This window comes from Miniopterus natalensis, chromosome 7 (genome assembly GCF_054644295.1).
Source record: "Miniopterus natalensis isolate mMinNat1 chromosome 7, mMinNat1.hap1, whole genome shotgun sequence".
Lineage (NCBI taxonomy): Eukaryota > Metazoa > Chordata > Mammalia > Chiroptera > Miniopteridae > Miniopterus > Miniopterus natalensis.
Genome location: NC_142087.1, coordinates 69056803 through 69074654, shown reverse-complemented (window position 1 = coordinate 69074654; position 17852 = coordinate 69056803). Strand labels below are relative to the sequence as shown.

General features: G+C 44.7%; 1 protein-coding gene across 1 annotated transcript in view; it reads right to left on the bottom strand.

Moving 5' to 3' along the window:
• LOC107545402 (O-acyltransferase like protein-like) overlaps positions 1 to 17852 on the bottom strand; it is a 56288-nt gene that overhangs the window by 28212 nt on the left and 10224 nt on the right. The window contains 3 exon segments of the mRNA XM_087819317.1: positions 1078 to 1219; positions 10220 to 10298; positions 11897 to 12036. Of these exon segments, the coding sequence (XP_087675443.1) occupies positions 1078 to 1219; positions 10220 to 10298; positions 11897 to 12036 (361 nt within the window).

Here is a 17852-nt window from a genome sequence, read left to right as displayed (position 1 = left end):
CAGCCCCCAATGGGAGACAGGTAACTTTTTAACACTTTCAAGTGTTGAAAGTAGCTTTCTAAGAATAAACAAGTGAAAGAAATTACAAAGTAAAAGATTAATGGATTTCACTAAAGTCCTTATTATAATTATTTTTTAAAATCATAAACAGCAACGAAAAAGTCAGAAGATATTTGCGGCTGATATGACTAAGGATTCATATACTATATATATAATGAACTTTAAAACTCCATAAGCACCCAAATAGCACACATATGGAAAAGGGAGGGGAGACTATAAATAGCAGGTAAAAAACTTGGGGGGAAAACCTCAATGCCAAATGTTTAAAATGTAAACTAAACCAACTTACTTATCTATCAAATTGGTACAGTTTTTAAAAGGGTGCCCTGGCCAATGTGGCTCCGTTGATTGAACACCGCCCAGTGCACCCAGAGGCTGTCAGCTCAATTCCCAGTCAGGGCACACGCCGGGGGTTGCAGGCTCGATCCCCAGTAGGGGGCGCGCAGGAGGCAGCCGATAGATGCTTCTCTCTCCCTCTCTCTTCCCCTCTCTCTAAAATCAATAAAAACATTTTTTTTAAAAATGTAGCTTTGGATGCTGGTGACCGAGTGATAAAACAGACACGGACGTCTCCTACAGGGCTTGCAGTTTGCATGGGGCTTTCAGGAAACTTCTTATCAGATGATTGGAGCTATGGGCCGGCAATTCCATTCGTTTTTTCCTAAGGCACAACGCAGGATGCAAACAGGAAATACAGGCAAGATTGCTGAGGTGCTTGTGAAAGCAGCCAGGCCTCAAAGAAGAGAAATTCATCCTCAGTGGTCACATGATAGGACCAGGAGCATTTGGGGACAAGACACATCTCTCAGTGGCCCTGAAGCCCAATCACATGTGGGTGTGGCCAGCCTTCCTCTAGAACACCTGGATTTTCTTGTTTAAAACATGGTGATTCCTCCGCACACAGAGCACGGGCCAGACATCACTCAATGACGGAGAATTCCGTAGCCGGTGACTGGAAGTTGGTAAAACAGCCCCGACGTGCACATCCCAGCGAGGTGCTGCAAATGCCATACTCACAGACACACAGCAGCAAAGGCGTCAAGGGGGAACTTCCCAGCAGCACACCTGGCCACACCCCCACCAGACGACGAGGGCGCATTCATTGTAAAGAGAGAGGGGGAAGGCGCCCAAAACGAAGCATTTCTGAATCTTAAAATACCTACCAAGAGGGGGAAAAGGGGTTGTATTAATGAGACTTTACTTGCCAATAAATATTCTATACTTCTTCAAGAGTTTTCATATCTGTTATTTCAAAACAAAATTTTAACATCAAAAAGGGCAGCTGGTTTTTCATATATCTGATTTATAGATGGATGGGGAAAACAGGGCACAGTGATGCTGAGACTTGCAGAAATGAGAACACGGAGCCCAGCTGGAGGTGGGCCATGGGTCTCCTGACTTCTCTGCCCAGGCTCCCGCATCCTTCATAGCACACAGCACTGGGAAGGACAGGTCCTAAGGAGGAGCCACTGCCAAGCTCAAATCTCTTTGCAAACAGGTCCCCACAGGAGCGATAAACACGCTGTGAGATGGGGTGATATGATGGAAGCCCACAATGAGATGGGGAAAGGTACTGTCTGAAACTGAAGCTAAGAAGCACCAATTTGGGACACAGCTAATTAGTCACCACAAGAAAGAGTTTATAAAGATATCAGTGGCAAGACCAGGGCCGTGGGCTCAGACTTTACTGAGCCTCAGAATTAGCTGCAGAGCCTGGTGAACGGATTCTCCCCACCTCTCCTCCCTGCAAGGGCCTGATCCAGTAGGTCTGGGGTGGAACCTGAAAATGTGCACTTCTAACAAGGACCCACATACTCGTGCTGCTAAGCCGAGTGCACACTTTGAGAACCACAGGATCAGGGGACTTCCAAAACCTCCACAAAGGAGTGGGGACACAGTGTGGTTTTGTAAAACAGCAACATCAATTATAAGTAACAAAAATGCTGCTTTTCATTAAGTGTCCTTTAGATATAAGACACATTTTGGCTATTATTTCTAATCCACTCACAACCTTACAAGGAGCGATCAGTCACCTTATTTTACAGACAAGGGCAATTCTCATCAGGTAAGTTCATGAACTTGCTCATAAAGGTTAAGAATACAGGTTCTGCAATTTGGGAGCCTGCATCCACCCCTTACTATGTACCGTAGGCAAGTTACTGCATCGCTCTGTGCCTTGGTTTCCCCCTTAGAAAATGGAGATAATAATACCTACCTCATAGGGTTGTTGTGAGAACTGATGTAGCAATGACTATAAAGCACTTAGAAGGTACCTGGCATGTAGAAAGAGCTCAATAAATGTTGGTTGTCTTTATTATTGTTGCTGCTAAGTGGCAGGGCCAGAACTCAGCCCAGGGTGTACGAGCCTGAAGAATGTGATTGTCTTATCCTTTGTGCTACCTTATCTCACGGCGCTACGTTGCCTAGACTTGCATTGGGTCTGAGCCAGCTTGCTGTGTGACCCTGGGCAAGACACTTCACCTCTCTGGGCCTCATTTCCTTATCTGCATAATGAGGAAGGGTAGTTAGCCAAGATGTATTCTAATACCTTTTGCCCTCCAACACCCACTGTTCCAATGAGTCTGACCAAAGGATTCCCGGAATGTCCCGAGTACTAGCTCTGAATCGATGGGACCCGAGCTACTTCCTGATAGTATTTGAATTTCCCAAATAAACTCTTCCACTGAAAAATAAGTGTACTGACCGGGGATATGTCTGTTCCTCTTGGAAGTTCTATATCTAATTTTAAAGGAATCAGCTGGCATTTGTTAATCAACCACTCATTCATGAGCCTCTGGGCCGTGAACCAGGTCCGCAGCCTGAAGACCCTGCGTGAACTGAGACACCAACTCCCTGGGCCTACAAGCAAAGCCGTCTGTGAGGTGACCATCTGCAGACATCCTGTGAGGCCACAGCAGCCAGAACCTTCCTTTGTCACTTTAACTGCACAGCACATGTTGGACGCCACAGGGAAATCCAAAATCAAGACATAAAAGCTTCGTAGTTTATCTACACTGTTGAAAAAATTATTTTTTTACCTAACTGAGGCCCTGCATGAAACAGAAAGTAGAAGACAACAGAATTAGGAATAAAAAGATAAAGCAAATCTCTGGACTTCCAGATGAAATTCCCTTCACCTTCCATTGTTTATAGGGTGTACCGATTGTTAGATCTGAATCTGCCCTTCCCAAGAAGCAGGAGCTTAACAGCCGCTGAAAAACGAGCCCCCGTGGTTTCCAATGCTCTTTCTGCATCTGAACCCTAGAGGAGCTGCTCTCGGGCCCCAGAGCCAAGAAAAGCAAGTTACAGCATTGCCCCAGGAATCCCGTCCTGCACAGCCAGCAATTTGCTGGATGATGATACCTGAAGTGTTGAGAGTTTGTTTCCAGAGCCTGAGAGACACTGGAGCCCAGGTCCTCGCTGCTAAGTGGGCAAGCCTGGAGAGGATAACTCCTCTGGGTGACAGGTTGACACTGCCCATTACCCCACAGGCGATCCAGGCTGGATACTCACAAAATGATGTTCCTGGCGCTGCCCAGCTCCACCACCATAACCACTTTGGAGTGTGGCAGAGACTTTTAAACCTCTAAATAGCCAAGAAGTCAGAACAATGCTGGAAGTGTGTGTGTGTGTGTGTGTGTGTGTGTGTGTGTGTGTGTGTGTGTTGGGGGGATCAGGTTGGTTACACTGAACGCATCGTTAGCTTTGACCTTCAGACACTTGGGCCCATCCCTTCCATTTCTGTCTAGGACAGGAGTACGTAAGGGGTTCCGCAGGATCCTGCCCCCAACCCTAGCTCCTGGCCCACCCCTTTCTCTCCCCACTGTGCCTACACCACCAAGCACCTTACAGGCAGGACTGTGGACAGCCTAAGCTCCACCCCTTAACTCCACCTCCACTGAAGTCACTCCTTAGAGGGGGCTGGGGCCAGCTGGCCAGGGAATTCTGGGGTCCTAGACACTCAGAGCGTGAACTGCAAGGGAAGGGGCAGGCTCCAGGTTGGCATATCTCCTTGGCCCTACAGATATTTCATCTGATAGGGAGGACAGCCAGAGGAAGGCCAGAGAAGGGGTCCCTAAAAATGGAGCCCAGGACAGGACCCTTGTTGCCTAAGTCTGAGGACTGCTGCGGACACCACTCCCCTGTCCTCCAAAGCACCCACCCTCCTCTCATGTTAACCACAAGACCTTGGGATCCTAAGAGTCAGGAAGGGAAGCGAATGAGTAGATTTGGGCCCCAGAGTTTCCAAAATCGAGTTCAAAGGGACTCTGAAAAGAGACCATTGTGGATTTAATGTGTCCCCCCAAAAGTTGTGTGTTGAAGTCCTAACCAGGGGTTCCCCCAGTACCTCAGAATATGACTGTATCTGGAGGTAGGGCCTTTAGAGAGGTGATCAAGTTACAATGAGGCCACTGGAGTGTACCCTAATCCAATCCAACTGGTATCCTTATATGAAAAGGAAATTTGGACAGACGTGTGAGCACACAGAGGAAGGACCATGTGAAGACACAGCAAGAAGGCGCCATCTGCAAGCCAAGGGTAGAGGCCTCAGAAGAGACCAACCCTGCCTTCACCTTGCTCTTGGGCTTCCAGAAATGTGAGGCATAAATTTCTATTGTCTGAGCCCAGGCTGTGGTATTTTGCTAAGGCCGTCCTGGAAAACTAACACAGGGCCTCACCAAAGCGCTCTGCTCAATGGGGCAGCACGCAGGCTGGGGCCCAGGCCTGACTCTCAGAAGGAGGCTGCTTGGGGTCGGTTGGGTTTTCTGGGCTTATCCAACCCCACCCACCAACCCGAGTCAATGTCCTCAGGTCCCAGCAGCACTGAGGAGAAGCACCACGCCCGGCTCTGAATCCTGCCACCGTCAACAGAACCAATCGGCAGCCCATGCACAGTCAGCCAACCTTAAATGTCTACACTGTGCTAGGTCTACACAGGGGAACGGGAAACCTTTATTTGAGCTGTTTCCCACCGACATCTCATCATGCTCACCTTCCCAGATCTTCACTAACTCAGGCGAGGGTAAGCACCCCCTTCTCCCCTGCGTGGCTCTCTTCCCTCTCACCCCCAAGCTCCTCTCCATGCCTGCCTGTCCCTAGCACTCAACATGGCATTGACCTTTTATTTCCCAACAGTGTTTCCCAGCAGCCTCGGGCACACATCACATTCTTTTCTTAGTAACTGAATTATAAGTTTCCCAAAAGAAGTAACTCCCAATTCTTTGGATGGTCCCCCAGCACACACGTGTGATGTCACACACAAGGGCCCGACAGCAGAGTGCTCAGTGAATGTGTCCTGAGTGAAACTGAGAACAGGAAATGGTATTCTGTGAAATGTTCTGGATTCCTTTTGAGTTCTTAGTCAGAGAGGCATTTCTGCAGGTAAATCGAGGAGTTCTTATCAGCATAGCTCCGTCTTCTCAGTCAGCACCAGGGTAGTCCATTGGGGATAGTAGTGGGGGAAGAAATATCCTTTGTAGTTCTAGCATCATTGTTCTACTCTGGAGGCCTCATAAATCTGATTATAATTGGCAAAGCAAGGTTGGATTCGCCTAACAGAGCATAGGAAAGGGGACAGTTTACAGCTTACGGTAAGGGACTGTTGATCATTGAGTGTAAGCAGCTCAGTACTCATTGCTTTAGGACACTGCAGTGTAATCACCATATGATCTAAAATTTCCATACAGTGTAATCACCGTATGATCTAAAATTTCCATCAGAAATGGAGACAGACTGAGAAAGAGTCCCTAAGAATGGAAACAAGCAGCCCTTCAAAGTTGAGTCTGGATTAAGTTTGCTGCCTCAGTATTAACAGACCCTTAAACCAAGCCCCTTCTTTTTCCTTCCAACAATCCCTAGGAAATGGAAGACAGTAAGTGACACTGAAATATGCAGATACGAATTGTTAAGGCCTGTAACTGGGTTTGTAATCATCATATCTAAATTTTATCTAGAATCTCAACACTCTGGTGTGACATATTTTCTTTCTCAGGAGCCCACACAAAGCCTGTTGGTTGAAATTTTATAGCAGCCTACGGCAACTACGCTGTACAGTTTTGCAATATGTTCTGCTCTGCCCAGAGTCTTTTCCCCTGTCCCTGCAGTACTGGGCTCATTTCTTTTTGTCTTATCTGCTGTGTTCTCCATGTGTTAACTCCCTGCCCTCCCGCTCCTCCAGATAAGTAAAGTCTGCACAAACAGCTTCCTCCTGTGATTGCTGAGCTGGTTACCACCACATCTGTAGGGGAAATATTGGCAACTCCATCAAAAAGCTTTAAGGAATGGGGGACACATCCTTTCCAGATGGGAACCCTTTCCCCTGGGCAAAGGCCCTCCCATTTCTATCTGCTGCCTCTGTGCAGAGGCGGAGAAACGCCTTGGCAGTGGAGACTAAGTTACATCTGCCAAGTCAGCTCTGCTCACCCTAATCCTTCTTTCAGTTCCTCAGAGAATCATAAAAAGTCTTTGTAAAAGAGAACAAATTGGTGGTCACCGGATTAGAGAGGATCGGGAGGGTGGGTGCAAAAGGTAAAAGGGATTCAGAACTACAAATTTCCAGTTATTATAATAGTCATGGGGTTGTAAAGTACAGCAAAGGGAATATAGTCAATAACATTATAATAACGATGTATGGCGTCAGATGGGTGCTAGACATATGGGGGTGATCACTTTATAAGTTATATAAATGTCTAATCACTATGTTGTACACCTGAAACTAATATAATATTGTATATCCACTGTAACTGAAAAATAAATAAAAGTATCTTTGTATTGATAATAATTTCTAACCTCCCATTTTATTCTAATGTCAACTCTGACTAATAAGTTTTGCATTAAAAAAAAAAAAACTAGGCTAGCCTGGCTGGTGTGGCTCAGTGGTTGAGTGTTGACCCAGGAACCAAGAGGTCAAGGTTAGATTCCTGGTCAGGGCACATGCCAAGGTTGCAGGCTCAATCCCTGGTGGAGGGCATGTCTCTCTCTCTCTCCCCTTTCCTCTCTCTGAAATCAATAAAAACATATTTTAAAAACACTAGACTAATTGATAAAATCTCTTAAATAATATGAACATTAACTCAGACTTAGGGAGTCATTTATTTACTTGAAATGCTAATTTAATAACAACACTAAAAATTTGTCTTTTTAAGCTAGGGTGCTTATGACTTATTCAACAAGAATTGAAATTTAAATTTGATTTATTACAATTGGCTTTCTTTTTAACATCACATAAAATATTTGGCTAAATAAATAATGTACCCAAAGCTCTAGGGATAATCATAAATTCAGAGGACAATTTAAGGTTATTGAAAACTAACTGCAATATGAACACTTAAAAGAGGACTGCTTCTAATGATGCGTATGATATTGTGACATAATAAGAAATATATATTTGCTCTCTGTCTCCAGTTCCTGGTACAGATCTCCTAAAGCCCTTGGAATTTCCTGAGGGTTAGAGGTGAGAGGAACACCCATTGTTATTCCTAATAAGCTCCTTTCTACCTTACTTGAGTTTATGCTAATAAGGCAACTCCTGGAGGATTGGGGTGATGGCCTAAAGAACCAACCACGTGATTAGAGGGTTGAAACTTTCAGCCCCATCCGTGACCTCTAGGGTGGAGAGAGGAGCTGGGGACACAATCACCAGTGGCCAATGATTTAATCAATTGTGCCTAATGGAAACTCAGTGAAGACCCTAGACAAAGGGGTTCCGAGAGCTTCCACGTTGATGAGCACACTGAGGTTCTGGGAGGGTGGAGCACCCTGAGAGGCCACAGATGCCTTGTGCCCCTCCCACATACCCTGCCCTCTGCATTTCTTCCACCTGGTTCTTCCTGATTTTTGTCCTTTGTAATAAGCCGGTAATAGCAAGTAAAGGTTTTCCCTGAGTTCTGGGAGCTACTAGAGCAAATTATCAAACCTGAGGAGGGTGTCATGGGAAACTTGATTTGCAGCCAAGGCAGAAGTGGGGGTAACCTGGGGGACCCATTGCTTCCAATTGGTGTCTGAAGTGGGGAGCCATCTTTTGGGACTGAGCCCTTTACCTGTGGGGTCAGCATTGCCTACAGGTAATGAGTGTTAGAATTACATACTGTGAGGGGGAAACCCAAACATTTGGTGTCAGAAGGGTTTTGTGAGTAGAGAAAGTGTTTTCCTTTTTAAATGTTTTTTTTTTTTTTAATTGATTTTAGAGAGAGGAAGGGAGAGGGAGAGAGAGAGAATGAGAAACATCCACGTGATAGTGAAACATCCACCGGCTGCCTCCTGCACTCCTCCTACTGGGGCTGGGGCCTGCAACCCAGGCATGTGCCCTGACTGGGAATCGAACCAGCGACCTTTCGGTGCACGAACGACACCCGACCAACTGAGCCACACGGGCCAGGGCTGTCATGTTAGTTCTTATTTGGATAACCAGAATAAACACAAGAGTGATAACAATTTCAGGCTTTAAAACTCTTCCTTTGACTTCACTGGATAGATCTTCCAGACAAAAAGTCAACACAGAAACAGTGACTCTAAATGGCACACTAGATCAGATGGATTTAATATTTGATATTTACAGAACATTTCACCCCAGAGCTACAGAATATACATTCCTCTCAAGTGCACATGGGTCATTCTCAACGATAGACCACGTTAGGACACAAAACCAGTTTCTACAAGTTCAAGAAGATTGAAACCTTATCAAGCATCTCAGATCACAATGGCATGAAATTAGAAATCAACTACAGTAAAAACACTCAAAAGCATTCAAACACATGGAGGCTAAATAGCATGTTATTAAACAATGAATGGGTTACCAATAAGATCAAGAAAGAAATCAAAAACTTCCTGGAAACAAATGAAAATGAACTCACAGCAACCCCAAATCCATGGGACACAGCAAAAGCGGTCCTAAGAGGGAAGTTCATAGCACTGCAGGCCTACCTCAAAAAGCAAGAAAAATTTTTAGTAAACGATCTAACCCTACAACTTAAAAGTATTAGAAAGCTCCCCTGTGAAGCTGTCCGGACCAGGGCTTTTGTTTGCTGGGAGTTTTTTTATTACTGCTTCAATTTCATCACTTGTTCTTGGCCTATTCAGGTTTCCTGATTCTTCCTGATTCAGTTTTACATGATCTCTCTCATATGTGGAATCTAATAAACAAAATAGGCTGATGAACAAAATAGATCCAGAGACACAGAAGCATGGAACAGACTGACGAATCTCAGTGGGAAGGCGGGGTGGGGTAGTGGGTGGGGAGAGATTAATCAAAGAACTTATATGCATATATGCATAATTCATGGACACAGATAATAGTGTGGTGAAGGCCTGAGGTGGGGTGGATGCGGGGTGGATGCAGGGTGGAGGGGATCAATGGGGAAAAGAAAGGGGGACATCTGTAATACTTTCAACAATAAAGATAAATTTAAATAAATAAATATAAAAAAATAAAGCTCTTCCTTGAAATTTTTGAAAGAGTTAGAGGAAATCAAACCAGTTTTCATGTGGACTTAAATGTATTCATTCTGCATGGTCAAGGTCTGAAGTGATTGTGAGGCAACAGAGAGTTGGATCCAGACTGAATGCCCTTGTCACACACACACACACACACACACACACACACACACACACCCACACACACACCCCGTGTACAGAGGAAGAGAGGAGAGTATGGGGAGATTAAGTGATTTGCCCAGGATCACACAGCTGGGAGATGACAACCAGGACCAAAGCTGGATGCTTACCACTAATCCACGACCACCCGTGGGCCTCACGCAATCCTAGTTCAGTGTGGCATTCTGGATATGGTGCTGACAGATCTGCACATGTGGGCCCTAGCACAGGACACTCACCATGTGGAAAGCGGACACCACCTATCTCCTTTCTTCAAGCCCAACCAGGAGGTGGTGGTGAGGGAAGATTAAGTTTAAAAGGTTATTGCATCAAGATTCAGCTCCTGCCTTCTCCTAATTCTGTCTCCTCCTGCCTACCTTCTCTTTTCCTGCACCACCACCACCACTCCCGAGCCCCCCGAAGCTCCATCAGCCTCAGCGTATTGCATTTATCAGAATGAAAGATTGGCTCGATCCTGGGAGAATGGTCTTTCTTGGCTCTGAGGAGCTGGGGCTTTTCACACTTTATGCTGAGACAGTAGTTTCGCTGGGTACCCCTTTGGACCTACCCAGCTGAGCCATCGCAGTCACATCCTCTTCGGCACAAGAATCAGGGACACACACGCCCACGCTGTAGTCAGCTCCACCCTGGGAAACGGAAGGCCAGCACATCCCTTAACGTTAGTCATGCAACGGTGCCTGGTTTCCAAGTAAGGAAGGCCGTGGCGGCACTGCCCAGGAATTAATCACACTGCGAAAGGGGAGGGAAAGATACTAAAAGAGGAAAAGTTTGCTGACTTCTTTGGAGATGGCTTTTCCGTAACAGAGTAGTTCCAGTGAATTTATAGAACATCAGATGCACCCACATTTAAATAAAAATATGCTCCAAGGCTTAATGTAGCTGATTATTTAGAAAGCAGCCCCCAGTGTGGGGGAGTCTGCCCCAGCGCATCCATCTCCCATATTTAAAGTTAACACTCCTACAATACTCGCAACTTGTCATATCTTCATAGCAGGACACAATATATCAAGTAAAGATTTTACTGCCCGGCCGGGTGTGGCTCAGCGGTCAAGCATCCATCTAGGATCCAGGCGATTGGGGTTCCATCCCCCTGTCAGGGCACATGCCCGGGTTTGCAGGCTTTGATCCGCAGTCGAGGGCGTGCAGGAGGCAGCTGATCAATGACTCTCATCATTGATGTTTCTATCTCTCTCTCTCCCTCTCCTTTCCTCTCTCTAAAATCAATAAAGATATATTTAAAGGAAAAAAAAATAAAGTTGCTTTAAAAAAAAAAGATTCTACTAATAAATCAAGCCAATAATTAGAATGCCTGTCCCAATAAAGCAAAGATTAAATTATAAATAAAGATCTCTGGGAGGCTGCTAAACATATAACTTGCACGATTGTGTAGGCCTGACCTTTTGTTCTGAGAGCAAAACCATTCATCTTATTTGAAAAGAGCATATGATATTTGTACACACTGATTAAACCCTGAAGCTATTATCCAACCCTCAGGGGGACGAATGGAGCTGGATGATAATCTTCCTATGTCCAATGGTTAACCATTGCAAGACCATTTTATAGTATTAATATCCGAGGGCTTGGATTTCTTAGTATTTTATACTGTTGTTATTAGCCAACTGGTAATGTATTTTCTTTTAGCTTTGAGACACACACAAAGTCTATCTTTTTAGTAGGAGGCCATGCTTTTCCTAGCGCCTCCTCCCCTGATCCACACCCCCCAGCAGTATGAAAATAATATGCTTTGAAGATAGTGAGCCCTGTGACTTCAATCAACGGATGTGGTCATAGAAGTCTCAGCCCATCTGCTAGGATAACCTTAAATTCCTGTCTTGCAGTTCTGTTTCAGAAACAGGATTATGGTTAACAGGAAGTCCATCCTTTGGTATTTCTAAAAATGATAAGTCAGGACTTAATGCTCAGGAACATTGGCTGGGACTTGACCTTGGATTTCCCACAAAGGTCCTCCAGAGATCTTGCCCCATATAATACGGAAGGAGGAACATCTGAAGGCCTAGGTGGTCTGTGAACAACAGCCTCCGATGTCTCACGCTCAGAACATGCAAGAAACTTTCTGACACTGTTTAAAATTTAGTTTTAACTTTTTGCAAAACATCTTAATAGGGTTTTTTATTTATTAAGAAAAGCAATCAGTGGAATTGTAATGGTTTCCATATCATGACGTTTTCCTTCAAGGGCCCGTGCCCAGGGTCCCCACGCTCACCTGCAGGACGTGAAGCTTGCAGTATTGCCCTTGGAAGCCCCCCGAGGGCGCATAGGTGGAGAGGCACTCACTGTAGGACCCCAGCCTGTCCACGTTTCCACTGAGAATGTTGCTCCCAAGTTTCCCGACGGAGTCATACACTGAATTTCGAAGCAAAAGAAGTGGGCAAAGTTAGCTTCCTTGTGTCGCTTTCAAGTGAATTTATAGGCATTCAGTTCCACCATTTAAACCTATCGAAGTTAAATGGCCAACAAAAGAGAAAGATGTATTCAGATGCTACTCTCTGAGCCTGCATTTTGCATCCAGGCCCCTCTCATGTTGTGTGATGTGTGTCCCCTCATATGTAAGTGCTCTTGTTTTGTGTATGTGTATTTTTAATTTATATAAATGACTTTGTGCCTCGGATCTCCTGCTTCTACATATGTCACTCAGTACTACATTTTACTATTGATGGTGTTACTGTGCTTGTCTAGTCCAGAGGTTCTAACTGCTGTGTAATCATTCATCATTGTCCTAGCCTTAGCCATTCCCCAGGTGATGGACACATACATGGCCTCCAACCCAAAAAAACTCACGGTAACAAACTCCTTGTTTGTATCCCCATATAGACCTACGAGGGGATTTAGCTCAGGTTTAGTCCCAAGCCTGTGAGGGGGACTGCTGGGTCTCAAGGTGCACAAATACTGGATCAACCCCACCAGGTGGCTCTCTGGAGGGACTGCCCCCAGGATGCTGGTTCCTATTGTTTCTTTGCGTTGTCCAGCTTTCTCATTTTGGGCAGTTAAAGGATATAAAATAATATCCAGTTGTTGTTTTAATTTTCATTTTTCTAATTACAAGTAAGCTAGAATATTTTTGTCAGTCAGCCATTATAGTTTTCTCTTCTGTAAAGTATTCTTTGCCCGTTTTTTAATGGATCTTCTCTTTTTGATTAGCAAGAGCTCCTTATTATTTATATATTGGTCCTTGTTCACCTGAGTCATTGAAAATATTTACTCTCAGTCAGTTATCTTCCAGTTCTTTATCGGTGGTGTCCTTCATCGGACAGAAATCCATTCTTTTGAGCCTGTAATTTTTGGTCTAGTCTTTGAACAAGCTTTGTTCTAGTCAAGACTGACTAGATAATTTGCAGGGCTAATGCAAAATGAAAACACAGGACCTCTTATTTTAATATTATTAAGAACTTCAAAATGGTGTGGCTGGTGTGCTCAGAGGTTGAGCATCGACCTTTGATCCAGGAGATGGCGGTTCGATTCCCGGTCAGGGCACATGCCTGGGTTTTGGGCTCAGTCCTTAGTAGGGAGCGTGCAGGAGGCAGCTGATCAATGACTCTCTCATTGATGTTTCTCTCTCCCCCCATCTCCCTCTCTTTTTCTCTCTCTGAAATCAATAAAGATATTAAAAAAAAAAAAAGAACTTCAAGATGGTGCCGGTCAATCACAGTTAAAGCAAGCAAAGGGCCCTTTAAAGTGTGGGCCCTAAGTGACTGCAAAGGTCACAGGCCTATGAAGCCAGTCCTGGCTCTAATACCAAAACCATACAGGTTTTATTATTACAGATTTGTAGTATATTGAGTATCTTGCCTTAAGTTATTTTTTTCTCCCAAAGTTGAGCTAGTTAGTTGTAAACCATTAATCATTCATACAAGTTTCAGAACATTTGTACTCAGAAGATTTTCAGAAATTTCAGGAAACTTCAGAAAAAAAGTGTATTGAGGTCTTCAAAACATTCAACTAGGATGTTAATTCATATTGTTTCAAATTTATATATTATATGGGGAGAAATGGACATCAATTTTGCATTAAGCCGTCATTGGATATCATGCAATGTACTCAAATCTTCTTTTGTATCCTTACTTATAATTTTACATTTTCCCATGTAATCTTCAAGCAGATTACACAGACAACTCCTAGATAGTATATAGTTGGCTATTTTCCTTGATATTTTATTTTTAATTATATTTTCCAATTGATTGTTGCTGGTGTGGGAAAATGCTATTGATTTTTGTAATTTGTTCTGGGATCTGGCGAATTTGCTGAACTTTCTTTTAGTTGTGCACTATTATTTCTCCTCTCTAATCCTTACACTCCTTTTTTTTTTCCTCCCTTTTTTTGTCCTGCCCTTACAGAAGCTGACGGGGTCCCTGCAGGCTGCTCCCACTACCCTCCCCCTCACCATGACATGATGTCAACCCTGTCCCAGGACTAGTGTGGAGCGAGTCAAAGCCCAAATCAAAGCTCGGCCTTCGTCCACCGGATGGTGGTCCCCTGAGAGGCTGCACCATGACCACCACCCTGGAGGCTGCCTGGACCTGACCGGCCCTCAGCCTAGCAGGTCTTTGGCCCTCCTCTCACCCTGCGAGCTGCCCCCAGCCTGCCGATCAGCTCTGCTTTTTGCTGAAGCTTGCCAGAGTCGTGTCTGTGGTTTAACCAAAGACGCCTTCCTAACTGATGTCCCCTAGGACCCAGCCATTCAGCATCTCAGAGTCAGCTCCAGGGAAACACACGAGCATACACTGCAGGATGCTCGTGGCAGCGATGCTTGTAAAGGCAAAAAAATTGGAAACGGTTAAGTTGAACCACAACTTAATGAAAATTCCATTTTATGGGACAAAAACAGTTTAATGTTGGCAATTTCACATAGTTCAGCCTCTATCAGGAAAAAGTTAAATGAGCTGTAGCACTTTCATATTTTATAAAAATGCTATGCAACAAATAAAAAGAGATAGATCTATATTTGCTACTGAGGAAAATGCTCCAAGACATATTATTATGAAAAAACCAACAGCTTAAGAACATTCAATGTATTTTTCAGTTTTCCAAAACAAAACAATATCTTTCTAGTGGATAAATATACACAAAAAAAGCATGGAGAAAGTTCCAGAAAGTTCTAGAAGGAGACACACCCGTTGATAACAGCTATTGACTGGGAAGGGGACTGAGAAATGAATGAGGGGTAAAAAAGACTTGAGCTTTGTCTATATTGTTTTGATTCTTCTACAATGAGAACAAGCTTGTATATTATTTAGTAAATATAATACGGTATTTCCCTCTTATCCACGGGGAATGTTATAAGACCACCCACCCCAGTGGATTCCCAGAACTGGAGATCATACTAAACCCTATCTATAGTATTGTTTTTTTCCCTATACATGCATACTTATGATAAAGTTTAGTTTATAAATTAGGCACAGCAAAAAATTAAGGACAGTTATCATAAAATAGAGCAAGTATAACAATATACTGCAATAAAAGTTATTGAATGTGGCCCTCCTCAAAATATCTGATTGTGCTCTACTCCCCTTTTCGCTTCAAGGAAGCACTTTACAGCTTCTCTTTGGTGTATCCGAACTGCCAGCATCACTCCTCTTGTGCTCTGAACCCATTATTAAGCAAAATAAGGGTGACTTGAACTCGGGCACTGACATCTCACAACAGGGGATAACCTCGTGAACCTACTAAGTGACTAACGGGAGGGAGCGTCCACTGTGCGGAGACGTGGGACCAAGGGATGAGTCGCGGTCCGGGTGGGATGGACCAGGACCTCGAGGGATTCATCACATTACTCAGAATTTAAAACCTATGGACTATTTGTTCTGGAGTGTTCCCTTTAGTGTTTTCTAAACAAGGTTGACCATAGGTAACTGAAACCGCAGAAAGCAAAGCCGCAGAGGAGAGCGACTGTCATGAGCAGTGAACGCGTGAGCAGCGGGAGAGAGCACCGCGCTCGTTCACGCCTTGGCCGGCGGCCTCCGCAGCACCCGCTAAGTCCCGGACGCCGCAGCTGCTTCCTGATCGCCCAACGAAGCAAGAATCACGACAGAGTGAATCGCAAGCTTTTGCTGGTGGAAGGTCTTGCCTGCAGCTTGCAAAAAAATCACAACATCTGTGAAGCGCAATAAAGCCGCGTGCAATTGCCCTGGCCAGTTTAGCTCAGTGGTTTAGAGCGTCGGCCCAGGGATTGAAGGGCCCGGGGTTCGGTTTGGGCCAAGGGCATGTCCCTCGGTTGCAGGCTCAATCCCCAGCCCCAGTCAGGGTGTGTGCAGGAGGCAACCAATCGCTGTGTCTCTCTCACATTGATGTTTCTCTCTCTCTCTCCTCCCCCTTCCACTCTCTCTGAAAAGCAATGGAAAAAAATATCCTCAGGTAAGGATTGAAAAATTCTAAAAAATAAAGCCACATGCAATAAAACGAGGTGTGCCTGTAGGGGACCTGAATAGTTTCAACAGAGGCTGTGTGGCCCGCAAAACCGAAACTATTGACTACCTGGTCGTTTAGAGGAAAACTTTGCATAATTCTTGTCTCGAGCTGTGATTCTCTGCCCTGGGCAGACATTAGAATCACTTGGGGCATATTTTAAACATTCTATTGCCCAGGCCCCACCTTCACAAAGGGTGGCTGAATTGTTTTATCAAAATGTCCCAGGTGCAGCCAGGCTTGGCCTCTGTGATCTTTAGGATTAATTCCAGACTCCAGAGCATGGTTTCAAAGGCCCTTCGTGACCAGACCTGTTTCTTCAGCCGCACCCTCCCACACCGTTTCCCCTGCTCCTGGTACAGGACACGCCAGGCTCAAACCTGTCTGTCCTTCTACCTGGAATGTCCCTCCTTCCCATCCGCCTGGAAAATGCTGAATCATCCTTTTAGTCTCGGCTGAAGGATACTGTCCCGCAGGAAAGATTGCAGACTCTTGCTTAGTGTACCCCCTGCCTGTCCCCGTGTGAGAGGCGGGGCCATTTCTTCATTAACGGGTGTCTCAGAAGAGGACCTCAATAAGCGTTTGCTGAATTGAATTAAACTTTGAAAAAATTAAGTTCCAATACCCCAAATCCAATTCCACAAATGTATTTTGAGGTCCTCCCCATGTGAAGAAAAGCAACAATTTTGAAGGCTGGATGTATTTCTTATAAATAGACTAAATGATTTCCAAATGCCCTTCTCCATCACTGTCTGAGTATCCCAAATTCTGCAGCCCGAAGTTTAAGAATCTGGAACTATGAGAGTTGAAGGAGATAAAAACAGGACAGGTGTCAATACCGAGCTTGTCTTCACAAGGTAAATGCCTGAAGGTCAAATACCAATACAGAGGGACACTCTGTCCTCACTTTGGAAGACTAAATTCTAGTTTTCTTTCCAGTCGGTGTTTTGCTTTGTGAACTGGTTTTCTTGGATTGGATTTATGGTGTTCTAGCTGGGGTTATTTTGTAGGCTCTGCAACTTTTCCATTGCATTAGCTTCCTTTCTGATTGTAAACGCAAGTGGACAAGTTGCCTTTTCCCTGCCATCTCCTTAATTAGTTTCTGTCTAGGACCTGAGATGCCTGGCCATGGGCACCGTCCAAATCCAAATCCATTGTGATCGTCACAGGAGGGAGGAATGGAAGGAACTAATGATTAATCCAACCTACTACTTCAAATCACATGGCAGTTGTTCCAAGTTTTCATTACGAAAAGATTAAAAACAGCTTGTTTCAGTTCTGTTGGGCTAGTTGGCAGACAAATTTTCTTGCTCACATGATGGCAATGATACATGGGTATCAAAATGCAGAGTTGCCCTAGCTGGTTTGGCTCAGTGGTTAGAGCATCACCCCGAGGACTGAAGGGTCTCGGGTTCAATTCTGATCCAGGGCACGTACCTCAGTTACAGGCTCGATGCCCTGCCCCAGTCTGGGCACATGCGGGAGGCAACCAATTGATGGTGGCTCTCTCCACGTTTCTTTCTCTCTCTCCCCCTTCCACTCTCTCTAAAAAGCAATGGAAAAAAATGTCCTCTGCTGAGGATTAAAAAACAAAAAATTAAAATGCAGAGTTGATTAATTTCTGGGTTTAAATGGAGGAAAGCAAGACCTCAGCCAATGGTCTTAAGTTTTAAAATATGGATGCACCTGTACCATGAAGTTGAAGGCGGCAGAAGCTTTTAGAATGCTAAGCCACAAACAGATCCTGAAAGTGATGATTA